This window comes from Pseudopipra pipra, chromosome 7, assembly GCF_036250125.1.
Source record: "Pseudopipra pipra isolate bDixPip1 chromosome 7, bDixPip1.hap1, whole genome shotgun sequence".
NCBI lineage: Eukaryota > Metazoa > Chordata > Aves > Passeriformes > Pipridae > Pseudopipra > Pseudopipra pipra.
In genome coordinates, this window is record NC_087555.1 from 34089355 (window position 1) to 34111804 (window position 22450).

At 46.0% G+C, this 22450-nt stretch overlaps 1 protein-coding gene across 3 annotated transcripts; it reads left to right on the forward strand.

Annotated features, from left to right (window-relative positions):
• Positions 1-7253: 7253 nt before the first annotated feature.
• On the forward strand, positions 7254-21940 carry LOC135417440 (carnosine N-methyltransferase 2). 3 transcript variants are annotated; one of them, XM_064661608.1, is made up of 9 exons: positions 7254-7374; positions 8713-9095; positions 11533-11594; positions 12898-13036; positions 14675-14727; positions 17364-17471; positions 17561-17691; positions 17995-18088; positions 19087-21940. In XM_064661608.1, the coding sequence occupies exons 2-9, from the start codon at positions 9070-9072 to the stop codon at positions 19440-19442; spliced, it is 969 nt and encodes a 322-aa protein (XP_064517678.1). In that variant the 5' UTR covers positions 7254-7374; positions 8713-9069; the 3' UTR covers positions 19443-21940. The 3 variants fall into 3 exon arrangements, with proteins under 3 accessions (XP_064517678.1, XP_064517681.1, XP_064517680.1); XM_064661611.1 differs by lacking the exon at positions 11533-11594; XM_064661610.1 differs by lacking the exon at positions 7254-7374 and having other exon boundaries at positions 8483-9095.
• The last annotated feature ends 510 nt before the right edge of the window (positions 21941-22450 follow it).

Genomic DNA, 22450 nt, shown 5'->3' on the forward strand with positions numbered 1-22450 from the left:
AGTGTGGGAAATTAGGTGTAAACTGAAAAATAATTAAAGGCCTGGTGACAACTTGATAACACTGAATAATTGAAGTGTTGGTAACAAATCTTGAATTCTAATTTTCTCAGTGTAGTTGATACTAGTAATTGAGATCAAAAGCATCTTAGCTGCTTTTGGGAAAGCTCACTCACATATGTACCATGTAAGGAGGGGAAGGAAAAGAGATGAAAACCATAGCTCTGAGTTGTTTGCTAACAGCTCAGAATTCCACTAAATCTTGCAGATGGAATGTGCCAGAGCCAACGGAGCTGCTTCCCTCCGGTGCTCTTGGAAGAGCATCAAGCTGCTGGAGATACCTCCAGGAACCCCTGCAATGTTATAGATATATTTAGGATACACTCCTTAGGGAATACGTGAGTGCAAGGTGATCAGGGATATTCACTTTAAAGGAGATGGCCACTGCCTGGGGCCAAACATGAGATCTGCAGCACGGACAGGGGCTGTGCAGGGGTGGTGCCCATGGCACAAGCCACGGGGCACAATTCGGTTCAGAGAGCAGGGATGTCTGGGTTTCACCAGGGGTGCTTCATTTGCTTTTGTTTCCCGGGATTTTTGAAGCAGTGATCCATTGATGTTGCTGAGATGTTTGGTCCTTCATGACTCTTCACACCTGCCTGGTGCTGTGGGTCACCTCCCGGCTCAGCACTTGGACCCTTTCTGGGGTAAGCGGTTAAAATCTCGCTGGGGGAAAAGGAATTGAGATTTTGTGGCCACATAAGAGAGCAAGGACAGAGGAGGGAGCTGAGGCCATCAGGACTTGTCATCAGCTTGGTGGCCATGAAGGACTTATGTCCAATAAAAATTACAGTTGCTGTAATGATGACTTAAATAGCATCCTTGTCTGAAAAGATAGTGAGTACCTTAACGTTACCCGGAGTTTATCCTGTGCATTTTCACCTGTGCAGGTAGCTGGGCCTGCTGGGGCCTGTTCTGGACCCCTCTACTGGCCACAGTCACCCCACAAGGGTGACACAGGGGTGGCTCTGATCTGTGCTGTGTTCCAGAGTATCCACCCCAGTTGGATCTGGCCAGGGTGAGGGAATCAGGGAGGAGCCCAGCAGAAATTAGTCATAGCTGGGGGGAATGACAGGGGTGCAAACAGCTCCTAGAAGATCCTTTTTTTTAAGATCAATATTCAGGTAAAAATAAATAAACTGCTGAGGTATGTTACAATTGCGCACAGCTTAAAACTGGACAATGTCCAGCATTTTGCAAGGTGATAGAAAGTTGCCTGTGCTTGATGTTTGCAGTAAGAGAACTCCATTTTTTTTTTGAATATCTTGTATATTTATCCACGTGAACATAGGCAATTTTGAAATTACCTCTTTGCTCACGATGATGAAACTGGTCATTACTGTACATTTTTGTTTGTCTAATAAAACCGTACTATGATATTTTGACATAATTTAAAATCTGTATTTAAAAAAAGCTGTTGGAGGCTGTAAGTCCCATCCCTGGAGGCATTTAAAAGACATGTAGATGTTGCACTTGGGGACATGGTTTAGTGGTGGGCTTGGCAGTGCTGGGTTAATGGTTGGGCTCGATGATCTTAAAGGTCTTTGTCAATCTAGATGATTAAATGATCCTGTGGCTCCGAACAGCTGAAAAGCTGAGCATCTCCCTCACTGTCTTTTTCCCATTGGCAATGTGTGACAAAAGAGCTCCTTCCCCTGCGTCTCATGTCATGGCATTCATCTGTGAGTGTTTATTGATCAGCTCCATCGAACTGAATTTGACAGTGAGCACAGCATTGTTATCTCATCTGAGAGTGGGGAGCATGTAACTTGCAGGGAAGAGCATTTCGGCTCTGGTTGCATGTTTAGAACTGGAAGCAAGTGCCTTATCTCCTCTGATATCTCATCCACTTCTGACCCCTTGTTTATTATCTTAATGTCCTTTGTATCCCACCTGACCCCTCATTTGGAAGCTCTTTGAATCAGGTATCGGCTTTGCTATTCCGTGTTCATTTGGGATTCCAGCAAAAGTCAAACTGTAAATAGCAAACAAAAGGAGGAGGTGTTTCTGTAGGACTGGGACACTAGAGGATGCTTGAGGAGAGACTACACACCCAATTGTTGGCTACCTTCCCAAAGACTAGGAGATGTTGGGATGAAATAAGGCACAGACTTTGCTCCAAGGGACTGATATTCTCAGAGACCAAAAACAAGAGCTGTTGGGAGGCCAGGAGGAAAAAGAAAAGACTTTGCTGAGGTCCTGCAGAAGAGATCAGCAGCTCCTCTGCTGCATGCTGTGCCATCTTCTACAGCAGACCTATGCCCACGTTTACTGAGTTTGCTAAATATTCCTGTAGTTTAAGCAGTCTCTCCTAAGAGCTGCTGCTGGAGCAGATAGGACAGGGCATGCAGGAGGCACCTGAGGCCATGCCCACACTGGGGCAAGAACATGCCAGCCTTGAGCACACTGCAGATGTTGTCAGTGTCCCGTGGCAGGACAGGGCCCTGCAGGCACTTCCTGCTGCATTTTGGGGATACATGCAATGCCAGGGGGAGCTTGGCCCCAGCAGAACCAGCAGCAATTGGGGGTGGGGGGGGGCACATCCTGCACATCGTCAGCTTCAGGTGTGTGTTTCTTGCCATGGTGCAAAGCCAAGGGCAGGACAAAGGTATATTTTCCAGGCAAAGGTTTTCCCAGGGTTTGGCTTTGCTGGCTCTGTAGGAGCCGAGTGGCACAACAGCAGATTGTAAAGGGACGCAGGCCCTGTAACTCTATCAGTTTTGATCAATTTTTCAGTTGAGTTAGTAATACACCAGGGAGTGTGTCAACGTGCTTTATGGAGGTCTACAAGTGCCTACCATGGCTAATCCATAAAGCTCAAATGGTTTCCTGGAAAACAGACATTTTGTTGTCACCATGAGGAAACTACTAAGCAGTGAGGAAAAAAACACAGAAGAAAAATAGATGGATTCTGCAGTACCTGCTGAGCTGCTGGGAACACTCTGGTGGGGAAGGTGTGCATCTGATGGGCTCCAGGCTGGTGCCTGTGGTGTCCAACAGTGAGAGTGTGCAGGGACAAAGCCACTGCTGCCATCCCAGTGCTGCTTCAACCCTTCTACCCTCTCACTCAGGAAAAGCAATTGTACTTCTGTTTATGTTTAATGAAATATAGAAATCAATTTTCAGCAATTAGTGGAGATGCAATTGAACCCACCAAACAGTCCCCACTGCCTCTGCCCTCCCAACCCTTAAAACATGGATTACCATGAACTGGCAGCATTAGTTCCATGTTTCAAGTATATGGAGTAGGAAAGATATTTAGTCATTTAAATATTTGAATGGTTGTCCCAGTCTTCTGAATTTAATATTATGATAAAAACTTAGTTTTCTTTTAGGGTATTTACCAGAGCTTTTTTTTCTCAGACTCACCAAGACACCCTGACACCCACTCTCTCTCCCTTGCCAACCACTGAAAGTTTCATTACATTGCTCTAAAATTAATAATTTTTGTATTTCTTTCAAAGCATCTTCTGTGTTTTGAACCCTGGAGTGCATTTTGGGTGCCTTAACATGCCTCTGAATCTGGAATTTTACTGTTAAAAGTTTGCTAGAAGAAGGGTTTCTTTACATTCATCTGACTGCAGGAGCAGGGAATTAATATAAGCACCAAATATCCTGATACTTAAGGTAAAATAGTAAGAGTGGATGGTCACTGCAGAAGCCCAAGGTTACTGGAGGTCAGAGCTGACATTTACTGTATGACTGGAGCCCTCCTCATTCCCTACTCCCATAGCATTGCTTATGCATTGCACGAACTCCTGCAGCCTATATGTGCTCATGGTATACATCTGTGGAGTGCTTCTGCCCTGGAGTGCAGGGCTGATCCTGCCTACACCTCCGCCAAACCAATTTTCCTGACTTTATCTCTCTTATTCATAGGAGAACTAGGGCTTTCAAAGGAGGAGAAACTAAAAAAAAAAAAAAAAAATAAATACCCAGAGGTTTGACTATTGAGCCTGAGGAAATCTCCTGGCTTTTTTCCACAGTAACCATTCCAAAGTATGGACATTTTCAGAGATTACCAGTTTGCTGAATACACTTTTTTCCCCCCACTGTGTTTGATATAAAGTGCTTTTCCTTTCCACAGCCTATAAAAGAAGACTAATCCGCAAACTGAAAGCCAAATCCTCCACTTTTCCCTCTGCTCAATCTTGGTGCAGAAAATAATATTCGTCAAGCAATAATCACACTGTGTCGACTGCCTGAGGCCTGATTCCTTATAGGATGAGAATTCAAGGAGTGATAAATTTCCAAATGACCTCTGTCAGCTCCTAAAAACAAAAAGCAAAGACAACGGCAGCCCATGTGAGCGGGAAAGGCCAGCTCGAGCTCAGCATAACGGGATCCGTGTGTAACAGAGATCAGAAAAACGCCCTCATATCCCCATCTAGTGGCTTTTGGTAAAATAAATCTGTAGTCCCTTCGTTTTGACATGCTCTCCTCTGTCACTGCAATCTGCTGAATGATAGACATGCATATTGCTGAACTTGATTAGCCAAAGCTGCTTGGTTTGATCTATTTTTATAAATATTCCTCAGGTTTGAGAGATGGCAGAAAGGAAACTTTAACCCAACTTACAAAGAAGTGCTAATTTAGTTAAGCATACTCTTTTTAAGACTGGGAGAGACCAGAATCACAGAAGAGCAGCCAAAACTTCTGTGAAAGGTGAGCATCTCCCATTGGATTCACACCCACTCTCCCATCTCTTACTCTCTATGCTTACACAGAGAAAAGGTGACATCATCTTATTTACTTTCCAGGAAATATTCCAGTTTTCTAACAGACTTTTGCCTGGCAGGGTGGCTTCTCCTGGGGTACTTTGGCTGCTCCAAGTGTTCAGGCCCCTTCCCTTTGGAGGTCGTGTGGTGTCACTTCTGCTGTGATGGCTGGGCCCAGCCTTTCTTCAAGAGGAGGCAAGTAAAAAGAATTTAAATGCTGATCTTTCATTTCAGGTGTAATTGAAATGTAATCAGTCACAATAATTCAGTGCTTCTTTTGTGTTGCCTGCTCTCTGACTTCTTTATGGCCCGTAGGGGAGCAGAGCACTGGTGGGTCCCTGGGTCTGCAGCAGTTTACATCACTTTGTGACATGCTGGGATTACTCCAAACTGCCCAGCTGTAACTCCTGCACCTGCAGACTTATTGCTTCTAGTTATAGGCTGGTGGGTGAACCCTACCAAAGCACAGGAGCAACAAATTAGCACACCAGCACTGCTCAGAAACCTTAACATAAAGCCAACCTCCTATGGCACTGAGCTCCCTGCAGATACCTCCTCAACCATCCCAGCCTTGTGAGGGTCCTTTTTCACAGCCTTCTTACAAAAAAAAAAAACAAAAACAAAAACCTGTTCCCCTTAGTCCATCCTCTTGAACCAGAAAAACTTCTCAAGGACCAGTCTCCAGACCTTACTACTTGCACTGCTGACTTTGAGTCAGGGACAAAATCTTTTGCTGGCAATTTCTCATATTTTGGTACAGCAGGGTTTGCAGATACCCCTGTTTTGGAACACTGTACATGTTGGAAGTGTTTAATCCCGCTGAGGCTGCACTTCCAGCACATGCTATTGGCAGCTACAGGGAAATTTGAATTCTGAGTGTGTTTTCCTGGTTGAAAACGCGTGAGCTCTTGAGGGGTAAAAGGCACATTTTACCATATCTGCCTTTGCTCTCAGAGACATTTTTTTTTTTAATACTGTATAGTCTGTAGAGCAAAGCTGGTCTTCACCTTGAATAAAAGAGCCTTTTCTGCAGGCAGCCACATCAGACTCTCCCTTTGCCCTCTCCTTGGCTCTGTAATTACAACTACATGAGTTATGACCTCTAGTCAAATGGTTTGAGAAGGGTTGTTTTAAAAGGTCTGGAAGAACTGAACCAGCACCCAGGCTTTAATGAAAAGGCAAGAAGGGTTGTGTTGAAAAAAATAATTGATCTTCAGACCTAGATACTTTGGGTTCTTTGGGAGGTTGAATACAAACATGACTGGAGCCCAGCAGCTCTTACTCCCACAGAGGGATGGGTTCTGTTTCTGTGATGTTGTTTTTTCAGTATTTATCAGAAATCATATTCTTTTTCCTATAGGAAAATATCCTGTACACATATATAAAAAAAAAATACTATTGCTCAAACTCCAAGACCTACTGCTTTCCAGATGTTAAATATTTAATAGGATTAAAGCAAAAAAGTCTTCTCCTTTAATGAGAAATCTTTTCTTTAACTACAGGAAAATGAGTGCTACAAAATTGCTGGTTATCGTTCTATTTACTGGAACTTGCTTGGTGCAGAACAACATGTTTGCACCAAATATTTCACTTTGGAGAGTACAGAAACTGCTGGATGTATCTTGGGAGATACATCTAGAAAAACTGAAAATATGTAGCGATGAAAACACTTTCATTGAAAAAGGAAAAACTGCTGCAGAAGAGAAGACCTCTCACAAGAAAATCAGTTACACAAAAAAATTACATGAGCCTCAATCAGTTGCCCTAGGTGGAGCTGAAAGGGTCTCAAAAAATAAACTACTAATCATAGAGTTACAGAATGGTTTGAGTTGGAAGGGACCTTAAAGACCATCTAGTTCCAACCTCGTTTCCATGGACATTCTGTAAAAATGCCAAGGACCTTCCTGACATTCATCAACCTAAAAGCTGATCACTATTTAGAAGATAAAGTCATTGAAATTTGATTTCTGAATATCCAGGCTTTTCTGCCTGGAGACACAGGTTCCAGGCTTGTCGTGATGGGATGATGGAGATGGAACACCGAGGGAGCTCGGGGCCGTGGGTAATACCAGCCTCAGGCATTGCTTGCCCTGGGGAAAGTGAATGACCTATTTCTGCTGCATCAGCCCAAAACTGACCTCTGCAGCCGCAGTGTGTGGGGATAAACACAGTTTCTTTGTTTTTCTCTCCCTGCAGCCCAGCTCTAGCTTTAGCCATCACCTCACTGATCAAACACCAGCTTTTTTGATTTGCACGGAAAACTGAGTTCAGAGCGGATTTAGTCACGAGCTTGCCAGAACACCCGAAAACACGGCTTGCAGAGGGTACATCCTCCAAAGCCACCCTGCTGCCAATTTCTGCCGGCCAGGGCAGCTGCCCACAATGTCCCGTTGTTTCCAGCGCTGGGGAACAAAGGCTGTTGTTGTAGGCTAATGCCGGCTCAGTTGTGGCATGCGCCTACGTGGGATCCTGGAGCTGGGAGGGACACAAGGGGACACGGAGGGGTATCAGTACCCCCTGGATGTACAAGGAGGTTTCCAAGGGCTGCGCAGCTCCTGGATGCTGGAGATTTCTCAACAGTTCCTGTTGCTCCGGGGAGGTATGGCTTCCTGCCGGGACCTGCGGGGTGTCCAGCCCTGGCGTTGTCATGGGGGAATGGAGGGGTAGCTTAGCTGGGACAAGGAAAAGGTGGCTGGGGGTCATGAGGCAGCTGAGATATTCCAGGTGCATCCACTGGTGCACACTTGGTGTCGGGGGCTGGCACCTCTGGTAGGAATGTTTAGGGATTGAATTGACTGATGTAAAAATCGCTGCTCAGGTGCTCAAATGGAGCCAAATCTGCACTTTAGATCTAGCAAAGAGGTTCTTGTCTTTCCTCATCTATACAAAGTATTTCAATAAATATTTGGAATATTTTGGTTAGGAGTAGCAATGCAGTCATTTCTGGCTTAATGTGCTGCCTTAATAACCTGCCTTGCAGCGGATAACTTGAATCCATTTGGAAGCCAAATCTAGTCTAAATCAAGGCAGGTCACTTGATGGTGAAGCCTCTCCACTTGAGGTCCCTGGTCTCAGGAATCTGTGTGGGGCAGGCAGTGTTTTGGGTAGCTCAGCAAGGGATGAGGCTTTATCTGTCATTTGCTAAATCCGTTCTACTCATTGCCCTCAGGGGAAGGGAGTGGAGAGGGTCCTAATGCTGCTCTTTGCACAAGCAGACTTCACTTGGAAATAGAAAGTCATTAAATCCTTTCTTTTTTTACATTTGTGTTACTAGATTTTAGGCAAAAGGAGCACCAGTCCTGTGGATGTGGGCAGGGGTAAAGCTGGTGCAGGGGACACTCAGGATTTCCTATATTTGGAACAGCGACCACTGCACCTTCTGCTGTGTTAGCCTCTCCTGGGAACCTCCAGCCACCTCTGGCTTGGACAGCTGTCCCAAAAAATGCTTTCTTGCCTTCTAATCCCTGCGGTTTAGCAAGCAGAGAGGGAGCAGGCTGGGCTCGCTGCCCCCCGTCCTGGCTGCCCGCCCACCCCCATTCCCTTCGTGGGGCACGACAGGGGATGTGCCGGGCTGCCCTACTGCGGGGCTGCAGTGCTCGCAAGAGGTGCTGCCATTATGCCCCATTTCCCCCTGAATCAGAGATGGAAAAATCACTTGCTCAGGTCTCTGGGCAGTCAGAGCTACTCTTGTCCCTGGAGAAGACAGGGATCTCTCAGTGCATGCCCCATCTATCAGGCAGCAGCGCGGCAAGGATGCAGGAAAGAGTACCTTTCTGCCCAGGGCGGTGAGCACGGAGGAAGGTTTCACAGCACATTAAAAAGTGAACGCAAATAGCCTCCCGTCCGTCCGGACACTCCTCAGCCACTTCCACTCAGGCTTTAAAGGTTTGGAAGTCTCAATGTGTCCCTTTTTTTGTTTCTCTCCCCCTGACCGCAGCGCAGCCCCCGCGCCATGAGGACATCCCTGCGGACGCCGGGCCCCGCTCACTGCCCGCCCCGGCCCCCCGCTCCTTCCCCGCGGGGCTCGGGTTTCCCCCCCTCGCCCCAGTGACGCTGCCTGTCCCGACAGGTGCCGGCAGAGCCGCGGCCGCGCTCCCGGGTCGCCCCCAGCGCCGCGGGGTTTGAGCGTCCTGCGCGGCGCGGGCGGCAGGTGGACATGCTGACCTAGGGGCTGACCCCCGGCCCCGTGCCCAGCTGCTGTGTCACAGAAGCACAGAGTATTCTGAGCTGAAAGGGACCCACGAGGATCATCAAAGTCCAACTCCGGTGTCCCTGGACAGCATCCACCGCGACAATGGACGCGGCCCCGGAGGCGAAGAGGTAAGTGGGTTTTGGCAGGGAGCGGGATAGTGTTTCCCCAACATGCCGCTGTTTCTGTGTCACAGATGGATGTGTGTAAGGTGGGAGTGGCAGAGGATGTGCCCACGTCCTGGGAGGGAAAGGAGCTAAGGGAGACTTTTAGCCCCTCCACAGCCTAAGTCTAGGTATAATTAAATGTATATGAGTTATGAAGATATTCTTGCAATTTGTGTTCCTAGAAAAAACTTCTTTAACTTAAAGGGGCTGTATCATTTAAAGCAACACTGTGAATTCCTTCTGTGCCCTGCACCTGCAGTCCATAGTACATCCTGCTTGGTTTGTGGAGGGAAGAGGTTTAACCTTGCTAATACAAGCTCCATCTTAGCTGGGTGGGACCTGTGACAGGACCAGCAGCCCGTGAGCATCCCACTCCCTGGCAGTCACCAGCTCTGTCCTGCTGTGGGCCTTGGGGCATTGGGGTGGGCAGCACCAGCCCAAAATATTGTATTCAAATTTTAGGATCTAGATTTTAAGCCAGATTTTAGAGGAAATCTATTTGTTCCCATTTTACCTTGCCACCAACAAGCTTTAATCAATCTTAGAATCTAACCCTTGCCTGGGGAGAAATGGCAAAAGTGTCAGTGAAAGAGTTATCTTGGTGTCATCCGTCCTGGTGAATTCCTGTGCTGCACTCTGCCCAGGTCACCTGGCAGGTCTCCTGGCACGGCTGGAAACATTTGACCGGTCAGAAATGGAGCTCATGCCCAGAACTGTTCCTCTAGGGAAGCCAGGGGAACAGGGGAAGCCATGCTATCCCTCAGCATTTTAGTAGGACATTTGTTCTGAAAACCATCTTGCTGGGTCGAGTCAGCTGAGAGGACAAAACAGTCCTCTGTATTGGCAGGCAGAGATGGAAGAGGGTAGAGTGGAAATTGGAGGGACTGGCCTGCAGCCAAGCTGGAGCTTATGGAGGTGGGCTGAGTTCAGGCTTGTTCCTGTTGAACTTCCGTGAGGCCTTTCCTGAGGAGAGGTGAGGTCAGGGTGGTGAAACCGAGACCTTTGAAGTTTCTCACAGGAGACAATTATATGGCTTTGGTACTGAACTCAGATGAAATCAACTGCTCTTGCAGGACTCTGGCAGTGCCACAGCATCTCCAAGACTTCTGGGACATCTCAGTCCTTTCTTGCCTTCATTGACCAAAGCAGTGTACTGCACCTGTGGCCACTTCTTTGCTACCTGCCAGCAAATTGTTACATGTTTGCACCTCAAAGCCCCACCACAAGACTCCCTTCTTTACTTTTCCACCTCCTACCTTGTTTCTTCTTCACATGGAATTTTTTTCCATGGCAGAGGAGAGTTGTGGGTTGCTGTCTGCTATCTCAGACTGCTTCTCATGAAGCATGTTCTAACAGCAAGGTTTTGGAAGCAGTGATGTGTTAGGTTATACAGGAATATCACCCTTAAGTCTTGCTGTGCATCTTGATGCTGAAATGTGGTTACCCAGGAGATGACTATTCCCTTTGCATAGACAGATCAGCCCAACAATTTACTTGCAGAAGCAAGGTCCTTGCTCCAGTTTAATTTCCTCCCTTCCTTTTTTCCAGTGGCACCTCATCCCTGTTTTATAGATGAGGCATATTTTAAAAGGAAAGAACATGTGACTATTGCTAGAGGTCTTCACAAAAAAAAAAGCTCCCAAAAACTAAGAGTGAAAACATGTAACTGAACGAAAACATTTATGGCCAAATGCCCTCTTTGACTTTTGCCCTTCGAACAAATATCTTCTGCAAGTTACCTGATGTAATATTTGCAGCCAGGAAAATCTGAAGTAAAAACAAAACAAAACAAAACAAAAAAAAACAAACCAAAAAAAAAGGCAAAAAAAGCAAAGCAAAAAGGGTCCCTGAAACATCAGGCAAGCAGATATTTTAGCACTTCAGATGCTGATGCTCACTATAACCTTCTCCTAATTTCACTGCTCTTTCTTTTATTTCATCCATGACTCAAGGTTTCACAGGGTGTGTAATATCAGTCTAATGCCTTCAACTGCATTGACTGGTTAATGATTTTGCTGGGGTACAAAAACTTCCACAACACAGACAAACACTGGTGCAGGTGGGCAGTTTTGGATGCCCCCTCCCTGGAAGTGTCCAAGGCTAGGCTGGATGGGGCTTGGAGCAACCTGGTCTAGTGAAAGGTGTCCCTGCCCATGGCAGGGGGTTGGTACAAGCTGAGTTTTAAGGTCCCTTTCCATCCAAAATATTCTAGGATTCTATGACTCTATGATCAGCTAGCAAAGAAGTTTTGACTTCCTTTAGTAAAAAAAGAACTAATCATTGATTATCAGGAGAAAAAAATCTGTCCTGGAGCATCTTCCCTTTGTTCTGCATTTTCAATGCAGCTTCAAAAAAACATACAGGTTCTTCAAATAACTGAAGTGCTATACTTTCCTTACAGGAATAGTTTCCCCAGCATGAACTTTGAAGCAGAGATTCTGACAACTCCACACGATAATTCAGGTATTTGGGAGAATAAAAAAGGAGAATAAAGTAAAATGCCCACTCACCTTGCTATCACTACAAATATATTTTAATTCTTTCGGAGTTAGAGATTGTTTTAAAAAAAAAAAAAAGAAAGAAGCAGGAAGGTAAACTGACTGCAATTCAGGTGATTTCAGGATTATGTTAGGGTTTAGTTTGAAGTGTTGAGGGTAGATGTTGATATTTTTCTGGACCAGAAACACAGCTGTCAATGACATGTGGTTTTGGAAACAGCAGAGTCATTTGAGATTGCACAGTCCCGGATGAGATATACAGTTTTCTTATTAGTGGCAACTAAAGCAGATGATAAGAAAGCAGCTCCCTGAAAGGCAAAATTGAGGATGATGATGTTCTGCTGTGTCCTGCGCTTCATCCTCATTTTGTCTAGGAGGAAAAGCTGATTTTTTCCCCACTGAATGATGCCTTTCCAATGTTGATCTCGCACATGGAGGCTGGCACTACAGACCCAGAGCCACTACCCAGCTGCAGGGCATCTTCCCGTGAGCCTCTGGTCTTAGTCCTGCTGTAGGTCCTCACACCCAAGCAGCTGGCCAGAGCTTGTGCCCTGGCAACAGCTCTGTCATTAGGATGAGACAGCAGGAAAGGGAGTTTTTACAATAATTGCTTGCAACCACTGGAGTATCCCTGGTTTCGACTCTGAGAGAGAAATCTTGTTGTCAGCCAACCACATTTGAACATGAGCCCATTCAGATGAACCGTTTTGGTATCAGTTGCACTCCTGGCCATGAGCTGCAGTTCCCAGCAGGGAATTCACCCCCCTGGCAGCCCATGTCAGTCCCATGCTGGCGAGAGTCAGAAATGAGGTGCACAGGGTTGACTATTTTTGCTTCAGCTGCAGGTGGCAGTTTTTGTGTTGCATCACCTCTCCTAAGAAGTGTGTCAGTAGCTGCCCATCTCAGTTACCCTGCCCAGCATGGGCACGAGTGATGGGCCCCCCACCAGGTGTGGACCTACTGTGCAATTCCCTTCACATTCCTAGAAAAAACCCTCCAGTCCTCATATCTACCTAAGCATTTTGGAGACATTTTCCTTGGGCTTACCTCTAGTGATGAGGCACTTAACAAAAATGCTGATGTCAAAGGATATCCAAGAATAATTCTCAAACCCTGAGTGCAAACCGGTTGGAAAGTGCATCCTCTGCATCGTCTTCCCAAATCTCTCTCTCCTGTTGGGTTGGGTTGGGTTTCTTCCATAAGGTAAATGCTTTGACCCTTCACTTGCCTTGAAACCACTAACATGCAATCCATATTTGTTTCTCAAGAGCTGTATACGATCCCTTCCATGAGAAGCCTCACAGCTGAGGAGTATGTGGAGGCCTTTAAGACATTTTTGGATCATTCAACAGAGCACCAGTGCATGGATGAGTTCAACAAGGAACAACTGCCCAACATCATGGCTGGGTAAGGATTGTTTCCACCGAGCTGGGAAAGCCATCTGTTATCCTGGGAGGGCAACCTGCATACAAGGGTCAGCAAACACATTTAAGGGATTTTTTTGGGCAGGAATGAACTTTAATGCTTTTCAGTTTTAAATCCTCTAACAGTGAGTTACAAGATATTCTACTAAAGGACTCCAGAGTATGTGCTATTTCAATTAATACACTGTGCTTCCTCTTAGCTTATGTTAAGGAAAGAATCAAGACCTCATTTTCATGTCCATCTCTTTTCATTAGCTGATTTTCCAAGGATTAAATTTGGGTTTTTTTGGTTGTTTGCTTTTTTCAAAAGAAAGCTCTCATGCGGTCTCTTCCTGCTTTGGGGACTTCATCACACACCATCTAAACAGAAACACATTTCTAATTCTCTTCTAGTGACTAATTCTTGGTTTTCTCAATCCCTTAAGACTTCCTTATTTCTATCCTAAGTCGATTTGCATTGCTTAAGTACCAAATGATAATCAGTTTTGTGAAGTATTGATGTAATATATTAAGACTGGATAACTGCAGATAATTTCAGAACAGCCTAGATCCAAACCATAAGAAAGCCCTTTCAAGTCTGGGTAATTTTTCGATGTTACAGCAACTGCATTCTCCATTGAGAAAAAAGTTTGGGCAGGAATTTTTTATTCCCTGGATCAGATATATATAAAAAATAAGCAATAAAATTATAGTAATTCGAAGATTGTATTGGGAAATTTTTATTGTGAATTTAAATGATGCAAAACTTTGTGGCTTTCTATGATGCTGATTGTGGGTCTGTCAAAGGTCTTGACCCTCATTAGGTCTAAGGCTCCTTGGCTACTCACACCCTTCAGGATTTGCTGCTCATTCCACTCTTGTGGAATCCTTGCTGTGGTGTCTCCTGAGACTGTGTATGGGAAACTCAATTCTCCAACACAGTCCATGGCCAAGAGCAGAATAAAGCTATAAAGTAAGTCAGAACATGGTCCCTCATCCTTGAGCCAGGCAGTTATTAAATACTCTGCTATGAACCACGACTGGAGTCCTTTAAAAAGTAATTTTTCTAAGATAAAAGTTATTGAAGATTCCTCCCAATTTTTAACCAAGATTAATGTTGATAAGAGATGATTGGTGGGTCCCTTCCAACTCGGCACATTCTGTGATTCTGTTATTTCCAATCACCTGGATAGCCTGATGGTTTTGCTTTCTCTGGGTATTTCTATCCAATATTTTCTCCTGAGGGTGCAGAGGTTCTCCCCAGCTCACCTTGTCCCTGCATTCTCAGCAGTTCCCACCCCAGCCAGGCACAGCCCTGCTGCCCCCAAAGGGAGCCCTTTGCCCTGGGGATCCCCAAGGCTTTTTTGCACAGTGCCAGCCACAGCCTGAAGGAAACTCTCTGGTAAAGGGGGAGAAACACTACACCCTGGTACCTACTGCACTTTGAAATATGAGCTTGCTAATACTGGGCTGGGTCCCACCACGCTGGTTATAGCTGGGCTCTCGAGGGATGCTCCAATTTCTATCCCAATTTTTATGCATAACATGAAAATTTCTGGGCCAATGTGTCATCCAAGCAACAAGAATGAAAACAAAAAGTCATGTGACAGTGTGGTTGAGTAACACATACTTATCCTTTCAGTCTTGGCCATGGAAAATCGACTATAAATGTTCTGGGAGTTGGAAGTGGCACAGGTAAGGAGTGTGGCAGCACTGCTGATGCTGGGGAATGGGGGTCCCTGTGGGTAGCAGAAGGTTATTCTGAAATTTTGGGCAATGAAGATAATTACTCAGGCATTAATGACAGTGCTTCTCACTGAAACAGAGAAGGGCAGAAGGAAGAGTGGAGCTGGGATGAGAACAAGGCTCCCTCCCTCCCTTCCTTCCCCACTTCCCTTCTGAAATGTTGCTGCTCAGATCTTTCTGAGCAGTGAGATGTGTGTGATTTTAGCTTAGTTTCTGCCTCTTGAAGACTCTCACCTGATTTTATATGCCCCAAAGCAAAGTCTCCTGTTTCTGATCAGGTATAAGAGCATCTTCAAACCTTGACAGAGAGACATCAGAGAGGTTCTTTCCACACAAAGTCCTGCCTTAGACCAACCCACCTGAAGGGATCTCTCTTTTTGCTCTGCTTCTGGGGATCCCGGAGGCCAAGGCTGGGCAATGGCCTGCTCCCAGTACTGCAAAACCAGCTGGCCACAATCATTAGCATGGGGTTGCATCAGCTTTTTCAAGACATGTTTCTTTGTTACTGCTGTGTTTTTATCCAGTGAAAAGTAGAGTTTAACTGCAAATGATATTTTTCCCCAGAGAGAAACCCATCCTTTGGAAAAACAGCTTTAAAGCTAAAATTCTAAATGTATTTGTGTTTAAAAAAAACCAAAATCAAAAAAGTGGTGAAACAGCTAACTTTGCTCCTAGGGAAACTGGGATAAAATAAAAAGTAGAGAAAAGAAATGACAGTTAGATTTGTCAGAGTTTACTTTTGCTTTGAAAAGTATTTTCTGCTGAATTTTAAGTGCTAATACTTTCAAATGAAAGTATTTTTCTCACTTTTTTCCCCCTTGTTTTCCTGAGTAAGTGAAAATTAGCATTGGATTGTTTTCCTCAACTGGGAATATGTTGGAGCATATGAGAAAGCAAGCAGGAAGAAATAATTCGGTTCTCAATTACATTCTATTTTCATTAAGTAATATAAAACAGAAATCCTGACTCCAAGAAAACACAAGGGGAAAATGAAGTTTTAGCACCATCCTTAATTTTCCTTATGTCCTTTTCAGAAGAGGTTTTAATGGAAAAGTAAAAACTCTAAAATTTCAGCTGTTTCCTGGCTGACTGCCCCTCACAGATGACAAGACAGTGGTACAGACCCACACCCCCTCAGCTTGCCCACAGCTGCATGAGCTGAATGTGGCTGGGCAGGGAGTGAGCTGGGATGGCACTGAGCAAAAGGTTATGTCTGATCCCTGACCTTTCCAGGCATGCACTCGGGTTTCACAGAGCCCCCAGAATTAGTTTAGTTGATGAAAATATTAACGGGGATTAGTGACCAACTCTACATCCTAAAAGCCTGTGTGCCAATCCAGATCACATTTTCTCACTCACCCTGTGTTTTCCCATGACGGGTTCCAGCAGCATGGGCTGCTGGTTGCCAGAGGGGTTTCATTCCTGTCTCAACCTTGCTGTGGTCAGTGCTGAAGGGTTGTTGCTGGCAGGGCAAGCTGGAGCAGAGAAATCCCTGCTCTGGAGCATTGTATTTTGCTGCTTCTTTTCTGCAGACAGCCTGGTTGAGGACGTTATTACCTGCTCTTGCAAAGACTGGATTAAGGAATTTTGCAGAGATGGAGTGAAAAAAACCAAACCCAAGCAGCTTTTAAGATACCCACTTGCTGTTGGTATACTCATTTACCACCATCAGTTGCTCTAGGGCACGGGGCAGTGATGCTTTGCCTCCCACCTGCTCTGAGCTTGCAGGGAGTCCAGAGCAGCACCTCTAAGGGCTGATGCTCCCCACCCCAGGCACTTAAAAACTGAAATTTAGGACTTTCTAAAATGATTCAGCTGCTTGCTATGGGGATCTTCCTTCCTGACAACAATGTTGGTCTGTGCACCTGCCTTCAGCTGATGCAGCCGCAGCCTCTTCCCTCGTGCCAACCCTGCACTCCTGCCACTTCATTCCCCAGGGGCCTTGGGTATTTTTTCTCCAATTTCAAAGGACTCCTCCTGCCCTGGATGTCCCTGTAGTGCTGGCATGGGTAGTATTTCCCTCCTTGAATTCTATTTATTGCAACACCTGCCAAAGATGACGACTTTTCTCATGGCTGATACATCAGCTGAAAGGCTAGGGAGGATGCAGTATCTCATATCAAGACCTCTCAGTGTGACATTTGCACAGGCAGGACTATTTTTAAGTCCCACCATCAGCTAGAGACAGGATTCTTGCTGAAGTCCTGACACGCTGCCCACCTCTGCTGTTTATTTACATAGTTCCAGGTGAACTAGGTGGACTTTATAGGCTTGGTATATCACAGCATTTCTGGGAAAAAAGCAAAGTGACCTGCATGATGTCAAAAAAAGCTGGAAATTTCCTAGCACTGGAGGACAGACTGCTGCTTGCTTCTCCAGAGCTTAGACTGCAACAGAGGAGCACCAATAGCTAACTTTGCAGGGCACATACACACACAGTCAGATTCCACCATGCAAACCACAAGGTCAAATATGCCTCACTCCTGCTCAGGGGATTTCCTGGCAGTAGTGGTGGCAGATGTTCTGGCACCCGTTCATCACATTTACCTCCTCCTTAAAGCAATGAATTTGTGTTTATTGAACAGGTGAGCAGGATTTGAAAATGATCAGGATACTGCAGGCTGTGCACCCAGGGGTCCTTATTGACAACGAAATCGTAGAGCCCAACCCGCAGCACGTGGCAGCTTACAAAGGTAAGGCTGTACCTGCTGCCTGGGGTACAGTGAGGACCATCCATCTCCTGTTTTATGTAATTAATGGTTTTTTCTACTTTTAAAAACAGAGTTGGTGAATCAAGCCCCAGACCTGCAGAATGTCTCTTTTATTTGGCACCAGCTCACTTCCTCGGAGTACGAACAGCAGGTGAAAGAGAAAGGCACGCATAAGAAATTTGACTTCATCCATATGATCCAGGTAATGGGCATTGCTTTGACATAGGAGTATTAGCTTTCACTCCCCCCTTAGTTTCTGATGTATGCATGAAGTTAGGATGATCAGGGCTTAGCTGTGAGCAATAACTTCTGCAGGGGCTCCACAAACACCAAAGCTGACGATGCCCAGTCCTGTGAGGTGTCCCTAGATGTGTGTGCTGAGTCAGGACAGGTTGGGAAGCAACTGGTACACAACAAAAACAACTCTATAGAAAGGGTTTAAGGCTTTGGAGGGTCATTGCACTGTGGAGGAGGAATAATGGCTATGTGTAACTGTCTCTTCTAGATGCTGTACCGTGTGGAGGATATTCCCAATACTATCAAGTTTTTCCACAGCTGCCTCGACCTTCATGGTAAACTCCTGATCATAATTTTATCGGGTAAGTGAGACCTTTTATTTTTTTTGCTTCATATCTGGAGTTTTGAAGAACTTTGAATTTGAGAGCCACAAATGTTTACCTGGGGATTTCAGTAACACTTATTCTGTAGTAAATAACTAAAACTAGTGCTGGATTTCATATGGAGCATGCAATCTTGGGCTTAGTCTCTTGGATCACAATGTCTAAGGCACAGATTTTGTGTTCTTGCTTCCCTGCTTATGAAGATTTAGTAGATGGAAGTGTGGATGTTTATGAATGGGAGTCAATCCTTCTTCCTGGCGAAATCAGCACTGTCAAAACACAACCAGAGCTCTGGGTGGGCCCAGTTTTGGTGCTCTTATCTCTGCACAGTGGTGGTCCAGACCCCAGCAGGACAACAGATGCTGCCAAGAGCTGCAGGCTTTATGGTAGGGCAGGAAAAAGAGGCACTTATAACATGGTGGCATTTATTAAAAACAATAGAGTGCTTTATCCCTTGTGTCATTCATAAATCCTGGGCTCATGGTGGGGTGGACAAAGCATACTTTCCCATGTTTGCCATTAAAACTCTCTCTCACATTGCCTGTAGGCTGTTTCCCTTGCTCTTTGGGGCTATTTTTCCAGGTATATATTCTTTGATGTGTACTTAAAATTGAAGTTTGATGTATAAAAACATCTGCACTATTCTAGCCAGGAGACAGTTAACAGGTAGTGTGGATGTTCAGGGTCAGCATGTTGGTACTTCTGCATGTATCCCTCCTTCTGGGCAATCCCAGTGCTGGAGACCATCGCCTAGGAGTTTCCTTTAAACAGCAGAATTTTGGAGGGAGGGCTGAGAGAAAACAGAGTTTTACCCCTCTTTAGGCACAGACTTTTATAAGTAGACTCAAGTAAGGGGAAAGCACTCCTCCTGGTCCTGGCTTGCCCTGGGGAGCACTTCCAGCTCATTTCGCTGGTGTATTAGCTGGTGTTTGACTGCCTTGGCTTTGCAAAAGTAACTTCCCCTCCTGCCCTGGCAGACAGCAGCGGGTGGGCCAGCTTATGGAAGAAATACAGGGACTGCCTGCCTTCCACCGACAGCGGCCACTACATCACCTCCAGCGGCATCACGGATGTCCTGAAGAGACTCGGAGTCGAATACCGCGTGTACGAGTTCCCGTCGGGATGGGATATCACCGAGTGCTTCGTCGAGGGGGACGCAGTTGGCGGCCTCATGATGGATTTCCTGACGGGGACGAAAGACTTCCTGGGCACGGCGCCGCCGGCGCTGCGGCAGCGGCTGCGGGAGGCTCTGTGCCAGCCCGAGTGCAGCAGCACCAGGGACGGCAGGATCATCTTCAGCAACAACCTGAGCATGATCGTGGTGGAGTCCTAAAGCCGGACTGACTGCAGAGGGCAAGCTGGGGTGGGGATGGGGGTGATGCAGTCACAGGAAAGTGTAGCATAGAAAGAAGGTGACTCGCAGGCAAGAAGGCAAGGAAGTGGGGCTCAGCTGCAGCCTACCACTGCCAGCCAGCGTCAGCAGAGCTGCCCGCCACTCTGGGACGAGCTCCTTGTCCTGGTAACGTCACCAGGTACAAGATTACACCCTGGCTACTTAGTCCATCCCTAGGAGAATATGTTCCAGAAAGTAAAGAGCTCCATCTCACTAAAAGCCTACATGGACTTGTTTTTTAACAGTAAACATCCTGTCTGTGCTTTCAACACTGGGACTTCCACTTTTCTATTCAGCCAGCATGTTTGCACACCTAAAGACGGGTCTGCATGACCAGGGGCTGCTTTGCAGCCAGGAGGAGGCTACAGCCCTTGTGCTGGCCATGTACAGACCCAATGCTTCCATTTGTGCTGGACAAAACCAGCAAGATATCCCAGCTGCTTTGCACCCAGACCTGAGCTGTAAGTTGCTCTGCATTAGGGTATTTCACATGGTTTTGTCAATGTAGGTATTTACTACCCCAAGCCTCTCAGCATCTTGCAATATGGACATGTCTTAAAAATTTATCAGCCTTTTTATTTGGAGAATATTTCGGATCCCAGGATGATCCTTGCCACATGCTCTTTCAGGCAGATATTAATTTTGTTACTTTCTTACTACAGTTTGTCTTTATATAAAATAAAAGCAATCCTAAACCAAAAAAGTCACATCTTTTTCTGCACATATGAGCTTACAGAAAATGAAGAGCAAAGAGGTTATTTAGTTAAAAACAAAAAATATGCAAAATAGCATTTTATGGGAGCATTAAGGATTTCTTGTAAGTGAGAAAGATGAACCTGGGGATGTGGAAGAGCTGTGAGTGAGCTGCAGCTTGTCCTTGTGCTGCAGCCCTGGGAGGCAGCTTGTCTGTCATTGCTACAGCACAGCAAAACAGCACCTACAGTACTCAAATATGGTGTATGTGGTTAAGATGTTAATATAAGTGAGGTAAGACTATTACCACAGGGTCCTGAGCTCTTCGGGGGGCTGAAGGAGGTGCTGCCAGGGCAGCCAGCTCCAAAGGGAGGTGCTGGACAGGATGCCTGTCAAGTTTGGCTCTGTAGTGCCTTAGAGCAGCGCAGACCTTGGACTGACCACACAGGGAAAAGCTGCCTGCAGCCACACCAGCCTCACAGCAAAGAGGTCTCAGGGCAGGAAACACCAGCTTAGATGGAAAATACCTGAGAGCCCATCTCTATGAACTGATTTTTCCATGCTTAAGCTGGATAGCACACACCTGTGCGCACCTGAAGGGGCTCAGGTACCGCTGCCGCCTTGATGTCTGGTATGGATCAAATGGCTTGTTCCAGCATCATGAGCACATGGGTCAGCACACTGCCTTGCAAAACATTAGATGTCATTGTCAACCAGAGCCCTGATGGTGCTGCTAAACCTATCCCCCCCCATTCACTGGCCATCTGCCCAGACACAGTTACTGCCAGGAGTAGCATCGCACCGTCTGAAAAGGTAATGAGCCCATGGAGTCACTGTAGCCCCATTCTGTCCTTCGTTTTTTTGGGGTATGTTTTTTAGGTTTGGTTTGGTTTTTATCTCATCTTTTTGAAGGGCAACCATTTCTCCTGAAACTCTTGTGAGGGAAAAAAAGAGAAAAGTAGTGGGAAAACAGTAGAATAATATCTCTCTGGCAGTACTGCAGCACCCTGGTCGGTAGGTACTGTTGCTGTTATTTCAAGAAACATTGATCCAAACTAGACAACCTCCTCCAGAGGAACACCTGTGCACCATACCTGTGCACAAGCTTTTCCCTTTGATCCATTCTATTGTTTGTTCTATAGACATCTCCTTTGCTTGTGCTGGCTCCCAGCACTGGGCAGGGAGTGTACAGCTGGGTTGGATGTTGGGCAGGCTCTCAGCACTGCTCCCATTCATGGTCTCCTTCCACTATGGAGTCCTGGGGTTTATTCCCAAGCGATAGTGATGTCTCCGGTTTCTATCTGGAAAGGAAAAACAAAATGTACCCCAAACCAGGCTTGCTTTTCAAGCTCCAAAGAACAATCTGTCTGTTAATCTTTGCAGGAATTTGGCACAGTCCAAATTCCCCCAGATCTTCCCCAGCCCAAAAGGTTTTTCATCCCTCCTTGGAGTTTCCTGAGCAGGCAGACACATTTCCAATAAGCAGATTCTCAGCAAAACCCATCTGCAAGCACAATATTTACCCACACCATTGTAAATCAATGTGCAAATGCTCAGAAGGAAAGGAGCACTTCAAAGCAGACTGTTTAGTGACAGCCTGGAGAGATGAAATAGGACACCCCATTAAAAACACGGCTGCTTAGTGCTTTATCTGTACTTTTTCTTTTGATTCTTCAAAAGCAAGTAATTTATCAACGACTCTGCTTGTACCCCTGGAATAAATAGCATCCTAAGTGTCTGTTCCATTTATTTATATATTTATTCTTCGGCGAACATGCTATTTAATAACTATTTGTTGTGCTTTTTACAAGACGCTCTCCTCCCACACGGAATTTCGGGCTGTGCTTTCCCAGCAGCAGGAGCGCGGCTGCGTCTGTGTGGCCACGAGAGGGCTGCAGCAGCCAGCGGAATAAATCCTCCTCCCAAAACGCTGGAGATGCTGAGCTGAAGAAGCAGCAAGTCGTCAGGCTGACAAATGCATCCAGCTTTCCTTGGCGGCTCATCGCATCCTGATCCCAGCTGCTGGGGACCACGCTTTTTTCTCCTACAGAGTACAGGCTCTGACTCTGATGTTGGGGTCTGGTTTATAAAAAAAGTCGTGATTGCACAACACAGATGACACAAGAGATGCATGAAATCTGCTTTTGGGTTGTTTTTTTTATGCCACTTGATGGCTGAAGTGCTGCAGCTTGGCTGCCTCTCAAGGCCAGGTCTGCAGACAGCGAACCAGGAGTCACAGCTAACCGGGGAGGAAA